The sequence below is a fragment of the Phyllostomus hastatus genome, unplaced genomic scaffold (genome assembly GCF_019186645.2).
Source record: "Phyllostomus hastatus isolate PE091 unplaced genomic scaffold, TTU_PhHast_1.1 phas_scaffold_39, whole genome shotgun sequence".
Taxonomy (NCBI): Eukaryota; Metazoa; Chordata; class Mammalia; order Chiroptera; family Phyllostomidae; genus Phyllostomus; species Phyllostomus hastatus.
Genome location: NW_025334028.1, coordinates 28,040,016 through 28,064,278, shown reverse-complemented (window position 1 = coordinate 28,064,278; position 24,263 = coordinate 28,040,016). Strand labels below are relative to the sequence as shown.

The following is a 24,263-nucleotide window of genomic DNA, read 5'->3' as shown; positions in this document are numbered from 1 at the left end:
CTTTTCATGTGTTTATTGGACCTTTGAATTTTTTTTTGGAGAAATGTTTATTCAAATATTTTGTCCATTTTTCCACTGTCCTCTTATTATTATTGAATATATATATATATATATATATATATGCACACATATATGTTTAAGACCCTTATCAGGTATATGTGTTACAAATGTTTTCTCCCATTCTGTGAATTGCCTTATCACTTTCTTGATGATGTTCTTTGAAGCACAAAAGTTTTTAACTTTTATGAACTCCAATTTATCTATCTTTCCCTTGTCATGCTTTTGGTGCCATACCTAAAACAACCATGCCTAAGCCAAAATCATAAAGATTTCCTCTTATCTTCTCTTCCAAGATTTATATAGTTCTAGCTATTTTTATTTAACATATGATCCACTTTGAGTTAATTTTTTTAATTTTTAAATTGTTTTTATTTTTTAATAACACCTGACATTCAACATTGTATTTGACTGAGGAGTACACAGTGATTAGATACTTGTTTATATAACTTGAGAAGTGATCACCCTGATAAATCTAGTACCCACCTAGCACTGAGCATAGTTATCACATTATTGACTATATTCTCTATTCTAGCCTTTACATCCCATGAGTGTTCTGTAACTACCAACTTATACTTCTTAATCCCTTCACAATTTTTCTTTTTTAAATATATTTTATTGATTATGCTATTACATTTTTCCCATTTCCTCCCTTTTATTCCCCTGCCCCCTGCACACCCTCTCCCACTCACATTCTCCCCCTTTAGTTCATGTCCATGAGTTGTACATATAAGTTCTTTGGCTTCTACATTTCCTGTACTATTCTTAACCTCCCCCTGTCTATTTTCTACCTACCATTTATGCTATTTATTCTCTGTACCTTTTCTCCCTCTCCCCACTCCGACTCCCCCACTGATAACCCTCCATGTGATGTTCATTTCTGTGATTCTGTTCCTGTTCTAGTCGTTTGTTTAGTTTGTTTTTGTTTTTGTTTTGTTTTCTTAGGTTTGTTAATAGCTGTGAGTTTGTTGTCATTTTACTGTTCATGTTTTTTATCTTCTTTTTCTTAGATAAGTACCTTTAACATCTCATATAAGGGCTGGGTGATAATGAACTCCTTTAACTTGACCTCATCTGGGAGCACTTTATCTGCCCTTCCATTCTAAATGAAAGCTTTGCTGGATAGAGTAATCCTGGATGTAGGTCCTTGCCTTTCATAACTTTAAATATTTTCCCAGCCCCTTCTTGCCTGCAAGGCTTCTTTTGAGAAATCAGCTGACAGTCTTATAGGAACTCCTTTGTAGGTAACTGTCTCCTTTTCTCTTGCTGCTTTTGAGATTCTCTGCTTATCTTTAATCTTGGGTAATGTCATTTTGATGTGTCTTGGTGTGTGCTTCCTTGGGTCCAATTTCTTTGGGACTCTCTGAGCTTCCTGGACTTCCTGGAGGTCTATATTTCTTCACCAGATTGGGGAAGTTCTCCTTCATTATGTTTTCAAATAAGTTTTCACATTCTTGCTCTTCCTATTCTCCTTCCAGCACCCCTATGATTTGGATGTTGGAACATTTAAAGTTGTCCTGGAGGTTCTTAAGCCTCTCCTCATTTTTTTGAATTGTTTCTTCATTCTGTTCTGGTTGAATGTTTATTTCTTCCTTCTGCTCCAAACCATTGATTTGAGTCCCTGTTTCCTTCTCATCACTGTTGGTTCTCTGGACATTTTCCTTTATTTTACTTTTGAAACCTTCCTTTTTTCCTCTAATTTGTGGCCATATTCAACCAATTCTGTGAGCATCCTGATTACCAGTGTTTTGAACTGTGCATCTTATAGGTTGGCTATCTCTTCATCACTTAGTTGTGTTTTTTTCTGGAGCTTTGATCTGTTCTTTCATTTGGGCCTTTTTGTCTAGGCATGTCTGTTAAGTAGTAAGGGGCAGAACCTTAGGTATTCACCAGGGCAGGGCAACCTACCTCACTGCATTGTGAGGGGTCTGAGAGGGGACAATGCCTCTTGTTTCACTCTCTGCCAGTTTTCAGTCTTTTCGCCCACTACTCACAAGCAAATTGGGCCCTTCTGGTGCTGATTCCTGGTGGGTGGGCTTGTGCACATTCTAAGACCCTGTGGGTCTCTCCAACAAACTCTCCTGTGAGGCTAGCAGTTTCTCCCACTGCCGCCTCAAACCCCACAGGTGTTTTCAGTCAGAGGTTTGAGGCTTTATTCCCCTGTGCTGGGACCCTGGGTTGTGTGGTTTGTCTTGCTCCCCAGTTGTTCCTCCCAGTTTATCCGCATGCAAATGTGGGACTGCCTGCTCCACCAGCCACCGCCTTGCCCAGTCTGCCAGCCACCACTTTGCCTTGAGTCCTCTCCACCCAGATGCCTGTCTCTGCCCTTCCTACCAGTCTGAATGGATGTTTTTTCTTTAACTCCTTGGTTGTCAGACTTCCATACAGTTTGATTTTCTGTCAGTTCTGGTTGTTTTTTGTTTTTAAATCTGTTGTTGTCCTTTTTTTGATTGTGCAGGGAGGCACAATGTGTCTATCTACGCCTTCATTTTGATTGGAAGTCTCGGTTAATTTTTATATGGGATGTGAGATAGGAGTCCAACTTCATTTTTTTCATGGGGATATCCACTTGTCCCACCACCATTTGTTAAAAAGACTGTTCTTTCCCCTTTGAATTGTCTTTGGTCTTTGTAGAATATTACCATAAATATAAGAATGTATTTTTGCACTCTGAATTGTATTCTATGTTTTTATATATTTATCCTTATACCATAATGTTTTTTTGAGTTCTAAAAGATGAATGGGTATTTGTCAGACAAAAGGTTCAAGTGAGGTGTGAGTGGAGGCAGAGAGCATTCCAGACAGAGGTAATGTCGGGAGTAAACATGGGTAGCAGGAGCACAGTGAACACACTAGGGAAGAATAGGCATGGGCTTTGGCTACGGCATTAACAGCTGTGGAGCACAGCAGGGGTGGAGAGAGAGGTAAGGTCTAGGACTAAGGAGTTTCACCTTTACCCTACAGAAATGTGGAGCTTGTGAAGACTTTTTACACGTGATCATATTTGACTCTGGAAAGGCTTTTGTAGCAAAAATATGAAGAATAAGCTGGAAGACTGCAAGGAAGACAGAGACATCATTTCAGAAATTATCTCATTATATTCAAGCAGCCAACTGAAAGAGCCTGAAGTGAGACCACACACTGGAGCCAGAGAAGAAGGATAGATGCATTGGGCAGATGTTTAAAGGGAAAAATCAGTTATATTTCTTCACCAGTTATATGAGTTTAAGCTGGAATAAAGGAAAAATTATTCCTGAGTTTCAGGTTTGTACTGAAGACTGCTACTCACTAGGCTAGAGAACATAAGAGGGTTGGAGCAAATATAATCATTTCCATTTGGGACAGGTAAAATATTCATGAACACTTTCTGTGTGTCAAGCACTACACTAGTCATTTTACATATATTCTTTCATTCAAGTTATATGCATTATAGCACGAGCCCCACAAGTTTATATTGATTCCATTTTACAGAAGAAGCAATACCACTTATGATTCTTTATTGTTATACCAGGTTGTGATGCCATCTATGCATTCATTTAGCATGACATCTTCTCTAAATGTTATCTTTTGTCTTTCAATTATAACATAAATTTGTGTATACCACAGAATTTTTTTAAAGAATACCTGGTTTAGCTCTTAAAAACAAAGTATTATAAGTCAGGACTGATATAAAAATTAGTGTCATACAATGGATCACCTCGGGTCATAAAGCTGTTATGACCACTTATATATCTACTTCTTGCTATTTCTTCTTTTTGCCAAATTAAGCTTAGTATTGGACTATATAAACATGATCTTTATTTGTATTTTGTAGTATCCTGCATAACTTCTCAAATTGGCCAGAAGAACAAATTCAACTCTTCCACCACATCTAAGCTTATGACAATATGTTTCAGATGAGTGTCTCCAAATACTGTGGGCTACAGTTTGTTTTTTAGCCCAGTAACTTTATAGCAATACTGTAAAGCAATGACTTCAATTTCATATAATCATGCTTGGCACAGATAGTTACTCTTATCCAGACCTATTTAATTTCACCTTTTAGGAATTATGTAAATATCATATGTCTCTTTTTCAAAATTTACCACTATAGTGTTACATGACTGACCTCATCTCTCATAGACCACACAACGTATTGACCTATAGCAACGTATAGCATTTGTCTTTTTTTGCACTTAGCTCATGTGGTGAGCACCTGAAAACCATTCTCAAAAAACGTACCACCCACTCTGTGGCATGCTCTGCCTCTGCCTTTTAAATCATGCCTGTTAATTTCTGAGGAGAGCTGGCTGACAAGCAGGATGTGATGAACTGTGCAGGACCGTGATCAGAGGGGTACAATACCAGGTCAGTATATGATTTTAACAACACGGTTATTTATGATAGTCATTGGGTATAACCAGGACTAAGTAGAACATAAACAAAAGACTTGTACAAAGCACTTAACATTTTCCTTTTGTAGATATATTCATTTCATGCTGTAATAAACATAAGGTCTCTGGACTCGGGTACACCTGGGTTGGAGTTTCTCTGCTGCTGCTTCTAAGTTGTGTAGCCTTGGTAGAATTCTTCCCCTGAACCTCAGTTTCCTCATTGGGAAAGTCATAATAATTGTGTCTAAAACAGATTTTTTATGAGGAGTACATGAAAAAATACACATAAAGTACTTAGCTTGTGCGTATTTCACAATAATTGCCTATAAAGTACAGCAGTTATCACTATTGTTTTTGTCAGGGTTGGGACTGGGGAGGGGAAGTCTTTGTGATTAAAATGGCCTAGATTAACCAGATTAGACCCAAAACAGAAGCAAAACACATTATTGTCAAATTTCAACTGATTTCAGATAACTTTAACTTTTCCTTTAGAAAATTCTTCATTTCTTGGTTTTATGTTTTAAATATTTTCCCAAAATATATTTTAGGGAAAAAAGCATAGAAATAAAGTACCAGTTTATGTATATTAGTGAACTGAACGCCCCATGTTCCTTGACTTCTTTCGGTGTCTCTTCTCCCACTCTACACTCTGGCATGCAACCCTATTGTTCTGGCCAAGCACTGCAAACAAAATAAAAATTGCAACTAGCTGAACAAATGAGCACCAACAACTGTACCCTGAAAAAAAGGGTGACCCCAGCTCTGCCATTTACCTACTGTATGACAATTAGCGAATTACTCAACCTCTCTGTGCTTGAAAGTCGTTGAAACTGTCATTGAAGATATACTAATAGAAAAATCCTTCAGCAGCTTGTGTAATATATTAAAGTATCTAGAACAATGCCTGGTATGTGTGCTACAAAAATCTTAGTTCTCTATCACATTATGCTGAACTTGTTTATAACATTGCAGGTACATACACACACAAACACAACATTGACATTTCCTTTTCTGCATCACTCTAACTACCCATCTCAATGTGTTCTTAGGAATATTCATTGTATAGAATTCTGCAGCAGATGACACTCATTTGATTCTTCTTAGTGTTTCAGTATTATAGAAATTTAGAAATCTAAAATTCCTTTTTCAGGCCACAAAAGTACAGTTAGTACTCTGGTGCTGTTTTATCTTTTAAGGTTAAACAAAGGGCTGCTATATAGTAGAACTTTGCCATCCCCTGGAAACAGTCTAGATCTGAACTTAATACTGGTAACTATATCACCCAGTAGCTGACATTCTCTGATAAGAGCCTATCAACAATCGTCCTATTGTTATGAATGACATGTTTTGCATAGCTTAGTTGATGATTGTAGTCCATCATTAAAGAAGCAATACACACACATCCCACCTAACCTCAATATCCAGTGGGAAGATACTAGGGGACTTAGAGGGTTTTTGACCTTTCAGTAATTAGTCATATCTTTTGTTGGTCTAGCATTTCAGACATTTTGGTAAAAGCAAATTCTAGTGACAGTATCTGGAAAGTGAGTTCCATAACAGAACTAGTGATAAGAGAAAAAAATTTACTTTTTTTTTTGGAAAAGAAAACCTAGGTTCTCAGGAAGTTTATAAATATGTTATAGAAGTTGTAGTTATTATTATGTAGGGTTTATTTTATTAATTTGAGATTGTAAATTATTTTTCCAAAAAGAAAAAATGTATTTCTCATAAAATGGGAGATTTTTGTGGCACTAAGTCTTGGAGGAATTAGGTTTGGCATCTTTTTAACTACTATTCATGCCTCTATAATGCTTTATATCAGTGATTTTCCAACCAGGGAGCTGCAGCACACATGTGTGTTGTAAGAGTTTTTAAAACACATGATACCTGACATTTTAGTCAGTGGAACTGACTGGTTTTCCCTTAGATTGTCAAATAAACAATGACAACAGCCAACACAACAATAGCCATCAGGTGTGATTGAATAAAAACTACACCTATTTTTTTATCAGATCATCAAAATATATAATTTTTGGTGTGTCACGGAATTTTAGTAATTACTTTGTGTGTGCCATGAGATGAAAAGGGTTGAAAATCACTGCTTTATGTCATGATGAGAGAAGTTTCTAGCAATTCCCAGGACATTATTAGATTTATAACTCACAAATGTTGAAACTGAATAATGTACATGACATAACTAGAATCTCTAAGAAGCAGAAGCCAGTCTAATGACTTGTCTCAGAGGCCAAGGGGTTAATAGCTTTATTAATCATTGTGAGACCTTCAGCTTCCTTGCCTTTGGGTGATAAAATACATTTATCTATGTAGGGTGAGTGCATGTTACTTTTTTAGTTAAGAAGATTAAAACAAATACAATATTTGATGTTTAAAATTATTTTATATTAATATATGTTCAATGGCATTTTGCACTGCACTCTTTTATCTTATTTCTAAAAAATGAATAAGAAACATTTTTATTAAAGTGAATCTACATCAGGGTAATAAAATTTAGCATAAGCTTTTCAAGAATAAGGCTTGGGAGGGTTGAGATTATTTGACAAACTTTGAGAATCTGAAGTAAACATGTTTATTGTGCTGAAATTTTTGCTCAACATTTAATTTTCCTTTAGTAAGTATAAAATCAAAACTTTACTGATTTTTGTCTCTGCTTTCAAGACTGAATTCATTTTTTTCAATAATGCCTCAAAGTTGGTGGTCAATAACTGGCTCAGATTTGGTGGTCAGAAATTTAGTTTCAGACATCAAATCATTATGACCTAGAGGCACCGGTTGTAAATTTTGTTTATGTTTATGGAAATCCACTTCAAACTATAAAAATGCAGAAATTAATTGCATATACACATGTGGACATGCCAGCATTTATTAAGTATGCAAAGTCTGCCTGGAAAAAGTCAAGCCATTGTTAATATAATGAGAACAGTTTGCAGAATGTCAATGTAACCTGGCAGCCAAGGAGAGTGGACTGGAATGTGCATGTGTGAACAATGACAACTTCAGTGGGGGCAGTAGACACCATTGAGTGAGCATGTGTGCTGTGTGGCCATCACATTCAAAATGACTAAGAGAGTAGAGCAATGAACCTGCATTAAATTTTGCATTAAGTTTGAACATTCTTTCACAGAAACTATTTGGATGATTCATAAGGCCGCAGCTACTAGCAACTGGTGATTGGCATCTTCATCCCGACAACGCGCCTGCTCATGCATCACATCTCATGCAGAGTTTTTTGTGAAACATCAAATCACCCAGGTGACTCAGTCCCCCTATAGTCCAGATTTGGTGCCCAGTGGCTTCTGGCTTTTCCCAAAACTAAAGTCACCTTTGAAAGGGAAGAGATTTCAGAGCTTGATAAGATTCAGGAAAATATGACAGTGCAGCTGATGGTGATTGGCAGAACTGTGTGAGGTCCCAAGCTACTTACTTTGAAGGGAACTGAGGTGTCATTGTCCCATGTACAATGTTTCTTGTATTGTCTTCAATAAATGTCTCTATTTTTCCTTACATGGCTGGGTATCTTCTGGACAGACTTCATATAATGCCAAACCCTATGTAAGTATGATATCTTCTAGACAGATTTCGTATAAAGCCAAGCCCTACGTAAGTCAGAATAAGTAGAGGAATCTAGTGCCAGAAATAGAGGTGATTATACTTAGAAAATTTTAAATATGAGTAAAGTGTGCATTGATTATATTGTAAATCACTAAAATTGGCACCAGAAGAGTCAAATTACCACAGCAGAAATTTGTAAAGTTATTCTAGAATGACTTCCAGAAAGTTTCTGGGCCTAGCTTTTTAATGTAAGTTTCTTCAAACTTTCTAAGGATATGTAACTGCCAAGGTATCTAAATTATTATGAAGCACCATAGAAGAAATAAATTTTTCTATTCATTTTAAGAGGTCAGCATATTCCTGATCTGAAAACCTGATATAGGATAAAAATTGAAAGCTATAAACCAATCTCCAAATTAATAAAGTTGCTAAAATTATAAATAAATCTTAGCAAATTAAATGCAGTTGCATAACAAATTATTATACTCTGCTCTGACTCGTGTGGCTCAGTAGATGGAGTGCCAGACTTTGAACCAAAGGGTCGCTGGTTTGATTCCCAGTCAGGGTACATGCCTGGGTTGCAGGCCAAGCCCCCAGGAGAGGGCACTTGAGAGACAATCACACATTGATATTTCTCTCCCTGTCTTTCTCCCTCCCTTCCCCTCTCTATAAATAAATAAGTAAATCCTTTAAAAAATGTTAAAAAAATACCATATCCTGATTGCCAACAATTACTCTTGACTTGACATGGTTCATGCAGTAAACATAATCCCATTAGTAATGCCCCTCATTACTGTAGTGATTCTTAAGTAAATAGGGGGAGGAAATGTGTAGTCTGAAAAAAGAAATATATTGTCAGTGCCCTTGAGGACCCTTGCCTCATGGGCCCCAGGTATTAAAGATAGAAAAGTGATTCTATTTTCCTTTCTATTCTTTTCTGAATTTTCTAAGTGCATTGAAATATATATTTCACTTATAACTCTAAAAATTAATTAGAAAAACTCAGAAGGAAAACAAAAAAGCAAATAAACAAAAAACAGCTAGAGCCTCATAAAACATCATAAGTGTTCCTATGTGCAGTTGGGACAGGTAGAGTCTGTAAAATATGAAACAACCAAGTTTGAATTGGTTTCCCATTCCCATCGACATTGCTGCTCAGACATGGGCATTCTTCATTGCTCTGAGAACTTTTACACTGTGTTCAAATTAGGACCATCTGTCTCCCAAGTTTAATCTGCTGGCCAGTGTTCTCTAAAATTTTTGAAAGGTGAGACCTGATATCTTATTCTAAGACCACCTCAGACGGAGCCAGTCCAATCACCAACAACTTCAGCCAGTTTATCTGTGTTCCCCTTGACTTGGGGCAGTGTTGGCCAAGGTTAAGGTAAGTTAGACATCATAAATAAAGATTTCCATTATTACTCTAAGGTTCTTCTTTATTATGAAAAGATGAAAAGATAACATATTAGGAAGTGATTCACATTTCAAGCCAATGCAAATTGGAATTTGTCTAAAATCATGAGTTTGTCTTAAACCAAATGACTGTGTCAAGCACTATCTCTACTAAAACCCAATTTAATGAAGTATCAAATTAGAATTTTACTGAGTATAATGACATATAATTTATATAATCATGTATAGACACACACAAAATGTGTGTGTTATGGGCTGAAGTGCATCTCTCTACAATTTATATGTTGAAGTTCTAACCTCTAGGACCGCAGAATGGGACTATATTGGGAGACGGGGCCTTTAAAGAGGTAATTAGGTCAAAGTGAGGCCATTAGGATGGGTCCTAACCGAATATGACTGGTGTCCTTATAAAAAAAGGAAATGTGGACACAGATACACAGAGGAAGGACCATGGGAAGACATAGGAAGAAGTTAGCCATTGACAAGCCAAGGAGAAAGTCCTCAGGAGAAACGACTACACCTAACTTCAGACTTCTAGCCTCCAGAACTCTGAGAATATTAATTTCTGTTGTTTAAGCCTCTAAGTCTATGATACTTGTTATGGCTCCTAAAAAACTAATATAATGTGTGTGTGTATGTAAAATCTGAATATAACTTTTACTCATGTCACATAATATGTCATTTCATATATTATGAAGTCGAACATACTCCCAAAGATTCTTGCAGATTCTTAGGACTAGTGTCCTTCCAGCTTCAACCTCCTGCCCCTCCTGACTTATTTCAATTCAGAAACCATTTCACAATCTCCACCTTTTGTTATAACTGTCCTGTGCTAATCTAGGGTGGACTTGGGTCTTTCCATTAATTTCCACCACATAAAATCAAAGTAAAATACAACAATATTCAAAAACAAAACAAAAATAAAAATTTATCTTCATACAAAGTAACTGAATGTGGCTGACTTTACATCTCAGCAGTGCAAAAATCTTCAAATTGTGCATTAGCTATCTCTGCTCTAAGATACTCCCTTAGCCATTTTCACAAGTGAGAGATCTCCTCCTCTTCTTCTTCCCACCTTCCCTCCTTCTCTGGCTCCTCTCTCCTTTTCCCTCCCTTCCCTCCCTCCCTCCTACCCCTATACGCCCTGATGATCTTCTCTATTCTTTTCTTGTCCTTTCCCCCATCTCCAACAGTCAGGCTATCACTTTATGTGAATGTGGCTCCTGCTCCCAGGATACCTTTTCCACCTTAAATGGCTAATCAAACTGTCCTCAAACAGAGGCAGTTCTCTTTCTCAGAGAAATCGTGGAGTCAGCTGTTAAAGTTACACAGTTTGATCCCTGCTACTTTAATTTAGCCAAGTTACTTAAGAGAGTGAGGTAGTTTTTCAAGTTGTTGTTTTCACTCTGATTCAAAAATTATTAACCTAAACAATTTAATATCATCTAATACTAATACATTACTCTTACTATACGACCCCTAAGTGGACTCAAATCTAAAATCTCCATTAAACTTCTTGAAAATTCTTTTTAAATTTTGCAGATTCATTGGAATTTTGACCACACATATGAACCCTGAACTCTGTTTTTTAAAGGGTCAAATGTTGCAATCAGCAAATGATTTAAACTATAATTTCAAACTGGAAGGTTCAAAAACTAAGAACCTTGTCCATGTGCCACTTTCTATACAGGACATAGGGAAGAAAGCTCAGTTTTGCCTTCATTCAAAAGACCGTTCCACACAAGTGTTACGTGTTGCTGCACATTGCCTAGTTGAAGAATGTCAGTTTATGGTTTCAGGAAGAAAATGAAAATAAATTCTGGTTCAAAATCACTTGTCACGAAACAGGCTGCTACTGCCACCTGGGGGAGGTTTTTTCTGCTTCACTCGAGAGAGCCAAATGTGCTTGTCAGATGAGTGCATTCAGCTCGTGTTTTCCTTGTCATTTTTGCACAGGAAGAAGTCTTTCTAACGTTCTGCCCATGAAGTCATAAGGCATTCCAGATGTCTCCAAGCTTCCTTCACACAGAACACACATTTCACAGACCTTTTGAGGAGTACAGGAGAAGATGAAACAGTATAACCATATGAAGGTTTTTACATCTTACACACAGGAAAGTATTTTGGAAAAAGTATGGGTTATATACTAAGAAGCAGAAAAAACAAATTTAAGCTTTCACGAACAACATAAAGCCCCTATTTTAATAAAAATTTATTTGGCCTCAAGTTACAGTTAATTGTACTCATTGAATATCATTAATTGATAAGAAAACTTCATGTGATTACTCTAGTAATTGCATCAATCTGGATAAAATAATACATTTCAATTATATGGAAATAGTCAAGAGTTTTCTTAAAGTATTTTTAAATTTATGAACTTACTGCTCTTATAAAGTAAATATCTATTTATTTCACATATATTACATATCTATTTGTTGAAATTTTCAAAAACATGATAATATGGTATTCATCAATTACAATGGAAAATATAATGATTGCTTTTGAATGCTTAGTCTCTCTTTAACACTTAGCAATATTGCATTACTTCATGCTGTAGATAAATTGTTAATATTAGCAATGTCCTAAAACAAAGAATTTAATCCTGGCTAAAGAAGTTTCAGGAAGTACCTATTGAGATTACAGGTCTGTCAGGTGACATGAAAGTCAGTGCTGATTAGAGAAAGACAATTAATCATTTATAGAGAAGATACTGGTAACCGATTAACTAAATAGAATACACACAGTATCAGCCCCACAGTGGTACAATAATAATGTTAAAAGGCTAAAGTTCATACCAAAGAACACCTGCACCAGCTTGAGGGAAGTCTTTGTGGAAAGCATTTTCAACATTGGAAACGGTACGTGACATACAGCAACCAGGTTGGGATTCCATAATTAATTTTTTTCTTTTTAAAAATCATGTATCTGGTTCAGGAGTAAAAAAAAATTCTGAGTGATTAAATTACAGCCAACACAGATGAATGAGAGCATTAAGCTAGGGTCACCACGAGGGATCCAAGAAATGAGTATATTTTGTATGGGGGTTTGAGATGCCTTCATGTTAGGCTCTGAGTAGACCGGAGTCAGGGGCATTAGAGGACAAGAAAGGCCCAAGGTACTTTCTATATATATATAAAATATAGAAACTCTATAAGAGAAGTATAAGTTATAAGCAAAAATAATAAATATGCAATAGGAAATGCCTTTATTCCTTAATCAGTAGTGAGTTCTTTTAGTATTTGGCCAGTAGCATTGCCTTATTGATCTAATGAAAAAGAAAGATGACTGTATAATGCTACAAGGGGCTTATATTCTGCACAAGAGATTAATTACAGTTAATGGGTGGTGCAAATGGAATAGAGTCTCGGAAAGTTCTCCATCCTCATAACTGAGCTGCACAATATGTTGGACTTTCTTATTAAGGAACCAATAATTTTTACCATGGTGGGCCATGGAAATGATTTATTGATTATTTCATTACAGAAATTATAAGTAGTTCTCATTTTTATTAGAAAGTTGCCTGGCTATAAAAAGTTATTAAATAGAAACAGAAGGCTTCTTTAACATTATTCATGTTCCATAGGAGAGAAGCATCTGGGAAGTCAGGAAAGATGATTAGTTCACAGATGCTGCAGGTGTAGACAAGCAGTGGGAAGGTGGGAAGGTGGGGGATGGGGTTTAAAGGCAAGAAGGGCTGTTTATCCCACTGTTCCTACTTCTCCTCCAAGAATGAATGGTTTTCAAATACTGCTACTAGCTTTGAACTGAGGGACTTCAGCACCCATTCCTAAACCACCTCACCTACCACACGGATGACTTAATATGGTTTGCATGATCTTTATATAATTTTCTTCTCTCATTGTCCTGTAATTCTTGCTCCCTCCTCCCTTTCTTATCTGTATTTGACTTCCCTCTCCTCTCCCATTACAAACTACTAATATTATTTGAATCTTCCCTCCTCACTGGGGTGTGTCCACTTTAGTGAATTACTCCTCCACCCTGTAGTTACTATGAATGAGGGGAAAGTGAATTAAAGGTTACAACTGGGGTGCTCCAGGCCAGGTAAGAAGCTTTAGATGGGGTGAGCATAGAAGCCTACTTGTTTATGCTGAGCTTTTGTTTATTCCCAGCCATGACAGACTCCAACAAGGTGGTCATCAACTTGGCCCTCTTTGGCTTGACTCAGAGTGGGAAAAGTTCTGCTGGAAACATTCTTCTGGGAAGCACTGACTTCCAAAGCACCTTTGCTCCATGTTCTGTGACCAAAAATTGTCATCTGGGCCGCAGTTGTCACCTCCGTAGTTTCATGCGCCGAGGAGGGCAAGAGATATCCCTGCAGGTCCAGGTGTTGGACACTCCAGGGTATCCTCACAGCAAGCTGAGCAAGAATCACGTGAAACAAGAGGTCAAGGAGGCCCTGAAACAACACTTTGGGCAAGAGGGTCTCCATCTTGCCCTGCTGGTCCAGCGAGCAGACATGCCTCTCTGTGAACAGGAGGCATCTTCCCCGGTCCAGATGATCCAGGTAAGGCAAAAAGGCAATTGCACTAATGCTATTAGTATCATCTGGAGGACATTATCCTAATAGAAAAGAATTATAAAAACTTTTTTAAAAAGGCACTTTCTTTCTCTCTCTTGAGCATGCCACACCTTTCCCTAGCCCTCTTTTCTTTTCAGGGCAAGAGGGCGAGCGCTCTCTCTCTCTCTCTCTCTCTAGAGCACACCCATGCCTTTTCCCCTCTTCTTACCCTAGGCACCTTCTCTCTGCCTTCATTTTTCTGAACTCCAAGGCCCACTCTTGCCTCTGTGAGTTGTTTTCTGAGCCCACGCAGACCAGCTGGCTCATCTTTTTGACCTCTGTGACTTTCTAAATAAACTTTCTCATAAAATTTGGGGAAAAAACTGGTTAAAGTAATTTAAAGCAAGTTTCAAGTAAGTCATTTAAAACAACTGCTGGTCACATCAAGATATTCGGTAGAAATTACTTGATTTTTCCACCCAGTCACTTTCACAATTTTCTTTGGAGGAATTTAGTCAGTCATTTTACAACTGGGTCATTGAAAAAAAATAAGATATTAAACTTTAGAGGCTTACTGTCTTGAGTCCCTAAGAACTATAAACCTGAGTGAGTTTGTAATTGTGGCCCCAGACTATCTCTCTGCATCAGAACCAACTGGGTTGGTTCCTTGTTAAAAGTGCAGATTCATCCAAGTTCTCTGAAACAGAATCTCAAAAGTAGAGCCTATGTATATGCACATGCATAAACTCTCCATATATTTCTTAAAAACAGTCAAGTTTCAGAACCACTGAACTAAAATACTGAATTGCATCCATGTAACATCAAGGGGACAATTTCATAGTACACTGACAAATGGGTGTTCGTTCACTCACTCAGTCATTGAACACGGAATTGAGTACCCGCACCCAGCTTAATGACTGATGAATATTACATGAGTTTTGCCATCAGGAAACTTAGAGTCTGGAAAAAACAAATTGATAACAAATAAGAGACAATGCATTATGTGCCTCAGTAGTGTAATGCCTGACTGGGGGAAAGGAGACTCCACTGAGACATACCATGATGAATATACAGGAGCACTCTATGCTTTATTTATGGGGAAAAATCAGGAATTGCAGATGCTTTGTTTGCCTCATAATCTGTAGGGTCAGTCAGAAACTGCTATGTTCCAGCCTTGAGAAGACCACAATGACCTCAGGGTGAACATGAATGACATATGCCACCTTTGCCTTGTGGCCCATCCTGTTGTTTGTTCATTTGTTGTAAGTCACTGAGTTGGAGGCTTATTCAGCCAGTTTAGGAGAGGAGCTGGGAAGCAGGGAGAAGTTTTGGGTATGGCCACAGCTCGGAGCAGGAGGCAGTAATACTTGCATATGGTATATATACATATATGAGCAAGGCCCATGTATGACCAATGATTCCTGAAGCCTGCTCATTGAGCTGCTCCTTTCTATTCAATTTCTCGATTCTCTAGTCTGGGCCCACCCAAATTTAAATGCTGGACTTGACAAGTTTTACTCTCTGGCCTTGTTAAGTCACCAACCTCAGAGATCTCATCTCTGCTAGAAGTTCCATAGGTAAAGTACATGAAGAATAGAGAGCCAATATCTTTCATTCAGGAAAATTTTGTATAAATGCCACTCTTGGTCCATTTCTGACCATGCTGATGTTGGATCTGTTACACTTAGGAAGATAATATACTTTGCTTTAAAGAAAGACTTTTCCCCTTTAACTAGTAAAGGCATAAGATTGTTTTCAATGACAGTCACATATTGTATTTTTCAGTAACTGTACATGTGTCTAAAAATAAAAAAATCCACATGTGTAATCACAAGAAACTAGTGGAAAAAATTAGGGTGACAAGAGTATAAAAAATAATCTTCATCATTCAACTCCTGAAAAATCAAGGGCATGCTGTACAAAAGCAAAGAAAAAGAGAAGATGATTGCAATTAGGAAACAATGTGGAATCCAAGAAAGCCCACAAACCTCTCCCAAACTCTCCGATCCTGCATGTAAAACAACAGTTCTGGTGGGGAATCAAGTGGCGGAGGGGAAACTGAAGCTTTCCATCAGTGTAGTTTTCAAAGAGTTTTTAAAGTTCACTTAAAGCTACTATTAAATAAGCATCTATCTTAAGCTATAGATGGCTGTAATTCCATAAATTCAGTAAATGCATAAACAAATATTTCTCAAAACTAACCTGACTCTCTCCATATGTCTCCTAATTTTTCTCTATGCTGGTCCTATGCTGAGCCAAAAAGGGTATTTAAAATACATACCATACATTTTGAAAATAGATTTTTCCAGTTTTAGGATATAGGACAATATTGTAATCCCCTAATTTTTTTAATGAAACTAAATTTGTTTCATACATGTGTCTGATTTTGTTAAATGGTATCTGGCCTACAGCCTCGTCTTAAGGCTGCCTTCCATAAGTTAGTGTCCAATTCAGGAGTTGAAGGCAGAAAGGAGATGGGCTAGGGCCAAATCCAGATCCATAGTAATTTTTTTGAGAATAAATAAGTTCTCTCCCAGGAGAACTCAGCAGCCAAGACTTCATAATCCTGAGGGACCTAGAGCCCTGGGAGGCATCGCAGTCCTATTTTGGGCTTCCACCATGATCTCCCACTGAAGGTCGCCTAAGCTCAGGCTGGCTGTTTATGACCTCCTTCCGGAAGGTGCCTCGTATCCTGGTGGCAGCCATCTGGATGTACCCGCAGATTGCGAGCAGCTGCAGAACGTCTGAATATTCAACAGCACCAGCAGCTGCTAGGAAGGAGCAAGGAGTTGTTAAGGTCCTCTTGTTGCAGACACACCCTGGATTTCTTTTTCCAGGCTGATTCAAAATAGGGAATAGAACGTCTGCCCTCACCCTTTCTCTCTCCCCTTTCTGGGGCATGGATGCCTGCCATGGAAGGAGTGTTCGAGACCCATGCCAGAGAATGACCTCTTCTTTCCTGTACCTCCCTGTTGCCTCTTTGAATATCTCAATTTGTGCTCCAATATTTTACAGATGCTTCATAGGTTTTCAGCTGTGACAACTGAAATATTTCCCTAAATGATCCATTTTTCTTTATTTATATTAGGCCTTTATTAATTTACAGTAAAATGGTAGAGATATGTCAGTGAGTCATCCCCTCCAAAATTGGGAAAAAGGGGGAATGGTTCACTTTAATATTATATGAATATCATTTGAATATTTAAACAAATCCAGAAGTAATGGATCAGAGCAGATAAATAAAGTCACCTTAGGGAAAGTGCTAGCATGCAGCCAAACTCTAAGAACTGAATGCCTAAATTGACTACAACCATATTATTTACACTATCATGGTATCATGCATTATTACTGTAAACCAGGGGTGTCAAACTCACTTTCACTGGTGGCTGCGTCAGCCTCACGATTGCCTTCAAAGGGCTGAATGTAATTTCAACTCCCTAACAGTTAAGGAGTGGTTACATTTATACAGTCCTAAAATTATTTCAGCCCTTTGAAGGCAACTGTGAGGCTGATGTGGCCCCCCATGAAAATGAGTTTGATACCCCTGCTATAAACAATCAGGCTTTACACATTTATTTTTGATTTAGAATGAACTACTTGACTGTTGATGTTATAGGTGGATATGTATATAAAAGGCTCAGATAAGCCAATGCAAGGATAGAAAATACAAAGATCATCAGCTTAGTTATTTGATAGAATTTAGTTAAAAAATAAGCCTTGCTATATAATTCTGGGTATATGACTATAAATGTTACTAAGACTTTCTTGGCTTCAGTTCCTCACTTATGAAGTGGAGATAATTTTACCAGTGTTAAAAGAGTTCTGAGGGTTATATTTAACAATTATAATGTGCTTTGCACTGGGCCTGACTTAGAGTAGGTTCACAGTAGGTTCACAGACATTACTATTATTATTGTTTTCATTGTTATCCTCACTACTCAAGTTGCAATGGGTACCACTCAGCTGAACACTAGGTATGGGCAACATATTATAGAGGTTAGGAGCATGGGTTTTAGAGTTAAGTTATACCCGTGTTCAAGTTCCTACTTAGCTATTTACTTGCTTTGTGACCTTGGGCAAGTAACTTCTCTAAACTTCAATCTCTTCATTGATAAATCAGGACAGAGAATAGTGTTTACTGCCTCACTTCAGGATTAATACCGTATTTACACAATAGTAAATTAACTCAGGCACTGGCATATATTGGCTATGGTCATTATGATTTTATTGTTGGAATTTGATCCTAACATTAGGCCATAGTATTCATAAATTTTCTTTGGGATTATCATGCTAGGCTTCAAAACAAAGTAAGAGTGAAATCAAACTTCCATGGCCCCGGTTTGTAACTATAAGGGCTTCCTTACTAATTTAGAAAATTATGAGAAGAAAGTTCACTAGCTCAGTGAGGAGAGTGAGAAACCCCAGGTCAGGGGGAAGGAGTGGGCCTGGCGGTCCCGGGACCTCTGCTGCAGGCCCAGGCCTGCCAACGGTCAGCCGTGTTGCCTCGGCCAAGCCACTAACATTGCAGCCTCAATCTCATCATCTGAAAATAAGGCAACTTGGACAGATGATCTTTAAAGTTGAAAATTCTCTGAATCTGATCTAAGGAGGTCTTATCATTCAGCTTTGGCTCTCTGAGAAGGAAAGTACAGGGCTTTAAATGGGATGAGAGTCAGGGAATAGCATAACATATAAAAAATGGTCCTTATTGTCCTCCTTTTTTATGATAATTTTTTTCTCAGTTGATGTAATAGTTGGCTTTTTTTAAAGTTTCCCCCTAAAAAGTCCAGATGCTATGATTTCATCAACCACAAACAAATGGGGCAGGGCTGGTGAGGTCCTGGGAAAATGAATATAATTCCTGGAAAACAAAGTTTATATCCTAACTAGCTGTCCCAAAAGGACTAGATGGACTCATACCCATTAGCACTCTGAAACCAAACGAATTCATGATGGATTGTGAATTTTCCACCTAGCTTAGTACTGTGTTTAAGTTATTAGCACCAGATCACTTACATTAACTTATCTTGCTCTTGGATTTTTATGTGAGGTATCAATCAACTGTGATTATTCTTTTTCTGGGTCCATAGAGAGCACGTTTGGCCACTGACGTGATGACTATATACCAAGCGACACACTGCTTTCAAATATTCTACTCTTTTCCAGCCAAAAATCAATCTAAAGATTATAAGCTAAATCAGCCATTCTTTTCTATTCTTGGCAGTAATTCAAAAGTACAATTTCTCTCACAGTTCAGGATACGAGTATCTTTTCATAAATAATTATCTGCATGTAAAAATGGCTAAACACATGGAGTCAGAAGTGATATTGAGCTTACCAATCTATTTTCCTCAGGTACTTTAACGCATTTTTCTTGAATCATATTATGCTTTAAAGTATATGTTGGAGACAAATAGACCATGTTACAGTTACAATACAGAAAACCAAGAACTAAAGACCTACTATGAAAGTGGTACCATTTAATGCAGTAAGTACTAACAAGAGTTCTGTAATAATATATAACTGAAGGAAGGGCCACCTCTACTAAAAGTTTATTTTGCACAAATTTTTAATATAGTGATGTTTTAAAAATACTTAATGACCAAAATGGCCCATGCATCAACCAATGCTGAGAAGTGGGTCTGGGGGTAGTAGCAACAGGGGGCTGAGGGCAGCAGCTATGTGTTAACTTGTGTTTCCCATTTTAATAGTATGACAGTCGATATAAACACATTTACAACAGACAGGGTGAATACCAGATCCAGCTATAAATCTGAGAAACTTCCAGAGACAAGGGTCATGAGGGATCGATAGGTGTGTAGAAATAAAATCCCAATACTACTATATAATCCCCAATAAGGCTCAATCATGCTCTTTACTTGGCATGTCTTTGCTGCCCAGTAACCCCCTCGTTAATCCCTGTGTTCAAGGCATCATCACATGCCAGAAAGTTTTCTCACCGTTTCCTTTACCCCCGCTCTCCATCCCCACCCCAAACTGGGCTCAATGTCTACCCCTATAGTGCCAATACATCCTCTATCACAGCACTTGCAATTACAGTAAATCGTATTTTCCCCCTGTCCCACTCCCTCAGTTCTAAGAATCCCCACTACTGAGAAGCAGAGAATGGATCTGTCTTGTGTTCTACTTTGCCTCTGGAATGAAGCAGACCCTCAGTGAATATTTGCAGAAGGAATAAATCACCTAGAATGCTTTTAACAGTTCAAACTTCCAGGTTCCACCCCTAAATATTCTGATGCATTTTTAGCAAGTCGAAAAAGTGGTTCTCATGTAAATGACCCCAGAAATCTTTTTATTCCTAGAACCTAGGTCTGCTATATTTAGCATTTCATTAAATTTTTCAACCACTTTTACTAATTTGCTAGGGCTGTCAAAAGTAAGCACCACCAGCTGAGTAGTTTACACTACAGAAATTTATTGTCTCTCAGCCTTGGAGGCTTGAATTTTGAAATAGATGTTAGCAGGGTCAGTTCCTTCTAAGGGCTGTGCGTTAAAGATCTGTCCGGTGATTCTCTTCTTGCCTTATGGATGACCATCTTTATGTTCACACGGCATTCTCCCTGTATTCATGTCTTTGCCCAAATTTCTCTGGTTTATAAGGACATCAGTCATAATGGGTTAGAGGCCCACACTATGACCTTATCTCAACTAGTTGCATCTGCAACAACTCTATTTCTAAATAAAGTCACATTCTGAGGTACTGGAGGTTAGAACTTCAACATACGAGACACAGTTCAACCCATAACAGCAACTTTGATTTATTTTACTGCTCAATCCTGTCCTACGAGAGACGTGATGTAATACACCGACTATGTGACGAACTGTGAAGAGGTGTGCTCGTTCTGTTATGTCATGATCGGCCAAAATGAGACGAAGACATTACATGTGTACTTAGATTTACATAAGACCTATGTTCTTTAAAAGTTGGGTGAGTTAAAGTTTTGCTAATTTATATTTTCAAAAACACACAATTTATCTTTTTAAAGTATCTCTTTGAAAAATCCTTTTGTAAAGTTTAGAATCTTTCTGTTAAAATAATTATTCTCTCGTACTGACCTTGAAACTTCAATTTAGATTTTCTCGAGCAGGGTATTTTACACTGCACATATACAATTAGTCTGTGTTGCAAACAGGCAAATTTTCAACAGATATGAGAGACAATTTGGAACCTATTCCTTGAGAGAGTCCCTCTGAATACAAAACAGAGTGCAGACTACAGGCAAATCCATGCAAATGAACTACAGAAAAAAGAGAAGCTTTACAGGAAGTACAATTCATGTACCAAGGATTAAGCTTTGAAGCTGTAGATATAACTAACTAACTAAATAAATAAATCCCTTTCAAGATGGTGGTGGGGGTCCAAATTCCACATTAATCCAAAATATATTGAGAGTTTACAATGTGCTAAAGGCTTTGATTTATATATAAAGGCATAAACCTTGCATTCAAAGAGCTTAGAGTCAAGTTCTAGCGAAGGATATATAATTAAATATCATTGATAAATGCCAGGCCATATGGGTTATCATTGGTAACCATGGTCTCAAGATGCTTTTAATCTTAAATATAGTGTTCCATAATTCCTGTATTTTCTTATTAAATTTACAAGACCTGATTCTTCCTTTCTCCCTTTTTCTTTCCTTACTTCCTTTCACTCTCCCTGCCTCCCTTTTTCCTTTATTTTCATTATTTAATATTATAAATACTAGTCCTATATTTGCTATATACATTAAAAAGTTTTCTAAATTGTCTCTCAATTTTTTCAAGATCTTTTAAAACCAGAGTTTACAATACCATTCTGTTTGTATTCTCTATGAACCAGTTTCTCCATATCATAAAAGAGATAAATAATAGTATCTCCCACAAAGTATCATGTTGAGCTTCAAAAGAGATAAAGATGTCAAGTGCTTAGCATAATAACTGGAACTAAATATCAGTTGAACTGCCCTCTTCTGATTATCAGAGGTCTTGGTTTGTATTCCTTACCATTTTATGTTTTTCTTGCTATTATAAACGATAGCAGATTTGGAAATATTTTGGTAATGGGAGTGTTTGGAATGAAGGGAATGTTATTTTACTGTCATATTGTCATGACTTCATGTAACTGGAAATATTCAAGCACATTAAATGGTTATTTCTAGATGCCTTTCATATTGCATGAACAATTTGCCACATGCTGTTACTTGTGCTTCTATCAGCTTATTTTCACCAATCAAACAAGAATTTATTACATAACCAACTTCCACAGATCACTAAACAATGGAACGCCCGTCTTCAGTATTTTTCAGCCACATTAGAGGAAGTCATCCGATAAACTTTGTTGGATTCTAAGCATGTGAAGTGAGAGGATGAGAATCACAGTACTATTTTGTAGTTGTTCCAAATCACCAAATGTAGTTTTTGATCTTAGCTTTTCCATTACATGTAACCAGATTATGTAATTATAAATCCTTAGAAAATGCTTTTAGCTACAGTAATAACACAACATTCCTACCAAAAAAAAATATGACAATTCCCTTGGCCAAGGTACTTTGACTTATAGGAATTCAATGGTTCTAACAGATTTTGGTAGACAGGCTAATGTGAGTAATTGCTGAATGTTGTAAGTGTACATGTAGTAGTTCCCCCTTATCGATGGGGCATTCATTCCACAGCACCCAGTGGATGCTTGGGAACACATAGTACCAAACCCTATACAGCTTTTTCCTGTACATACACACCTATGATAAAGTTTAGTTTGTAAATTGGGCCTAGTAAGAAATTAACAACAGTAACTAAGAATAAAACAGAACAGTTAAAACAATGTACTGTCTAAAAGTTAATGTGAATGTGGTCTCTCTCTAAATATCTTACTGTACTGTACTTGCCCTTTTTCTTGTGATGCTGTGATGTGATACAGTGCCTACGTGATGACATGAAGTGAGGTGAATGGTGGCGGATCGTTTCGGACTAAGGTTAACTGTGGATACTGAAACTGCAGAAAGTGAAACCACAGATAAGAGGGGACAGCTGTATATCTTATGCAGCATTAATGATACACAGTTTTGAGGATATGTATTCATAGGTTATAACAGTAAAATAAAATGGAGAACTAAAGCAGTTTTTCAGAAGGCCTACACCTCTCTCCATTTGATTGCATTATTTGACTGCATCTTTACTTCCCATTACACATATCAGCTCTTAGAACCATAATGCCATGCAGATCTGTTGACTGTGTATGTAGGACCATAATACTCCTTTGTCCTTTTTTTGAGGAAGATAGTCCAAGGGAAAGAGCCACTTAATATCTTCTCTCTTTCAGGAACTTCTGGGACATGCTTGGAAGAATTATACTGCCATCCTTTTCACCCATGCAGAAAAAATAGAAGCAGCTGGCTTCAGTGAAGATGAATACTTACAAGAAGCCTCTGATGCACTGCTAACCCTACTAAACTCTATTCAGCACAGATACATTTTCCAGTATAAAAAAGGAAACTCACTTAATGAACAAAGAATAAATGTCTTAGAAAGAATCATGGAATTTATAAAAGAAAATTGTTACCAAGTTCTTACCTTTAAATAAAATTTAGATAAAAAGAAAAAAGCATTAGGTTTTAATGTCAGAAATCTGGTTTCAAAAGTGCCTTTGTGGGAATGGGCGTGGACCATGAGAATCCCAACACCCTGCCAGGGAGGGTGTATAGTCACATAACCACTGTGGAAATGACCCAGATATTCATTAACAGTAGCATGGAGAAGCAAAGTGTGGATTTCACACAATGGAATGTTACGTGGTAATGGGAATGAACAAACTACAACTGCATGTGACAGTTTCAATGAATTGCCCAAACATAATGTTGAAAGCAAGAAGCCGAACATGCTCCATAAATGTAACAGACTTCATTTTCAACATTTGAGTATCTTTTCCCTATCATCGTCTGTCATCAACTGGTGTTTTCATCTTAAAACATCTATCCCTAACAACAGTTTGATAAATGTCTTACTTCATGTTCATTTTCCAGATTACTGCTGAGTTGGAGCATCTTTTTCTATAGGCACGTTGGTCATTTAGATTGGCTTTTCTATGAATTGCCCTTCACATTTTTGTCCTTTTTGTCATTTTCCTACTGGCTTACTTCTCACAAAGATTCTTTGGTTGATCAAAACTTTAGACAGGCTCCCAAACTCCTCTTGGGCCATCTGTGCTTCGTAAAATATAGTTTTAACAAGAATTCTGTTAAATCAGTTGAATCAGAATCCTGCATCTTCATTTTTCTGATCAAGTTCTTCAGATGTCTGATTATCCTGGCCTGGCTTCAGCAAAGATTCCATTA

General features: G+C 37.3%; 1 protein-coding gene across 2 annotated transcripts; it reads left to right on the top strand.

Moving 5' to 3' along the window:
- The first annotated feature begins 12,166 nt into the window (after positions 1–12,166).
- GIMD1 (GIMAP family P-loop NTPase domain containing 1) lies at positions 12,167–23,913 on the top strand. Of its 2 annotated transcripts, XM_045820352.1 has the most exons (3): positions 12,167–12,271; positions 13,544–13,938; positions 23,252–23,907. In XM_045820352.1, the coding sequence occupies exons 2-3, from the start codon at positions 13,546–13,548 to the stop codon at positions 23,510–23,512; spliced, it is 654 nt and encodes a 217-aa protein (XP_045676308.1). In that variant the 5' UTR covers positions 12,167–12,271; positions 13,544–13,545; the 3' UTR covers positions 23,513–23,907. The 2 variants fall into 2 exon arrangements, with proteins under 2 accessions (XP_045676308.1, XP_045676307.1); XM_045820351.1 differs by lacking the exon at positions 12,167–12,271 and having other exon boundaries at positions 13,519–13,938; positions 23,252–23,913.
- Positions 23,914–24,263: the final 350 nt, after the last annotated feature.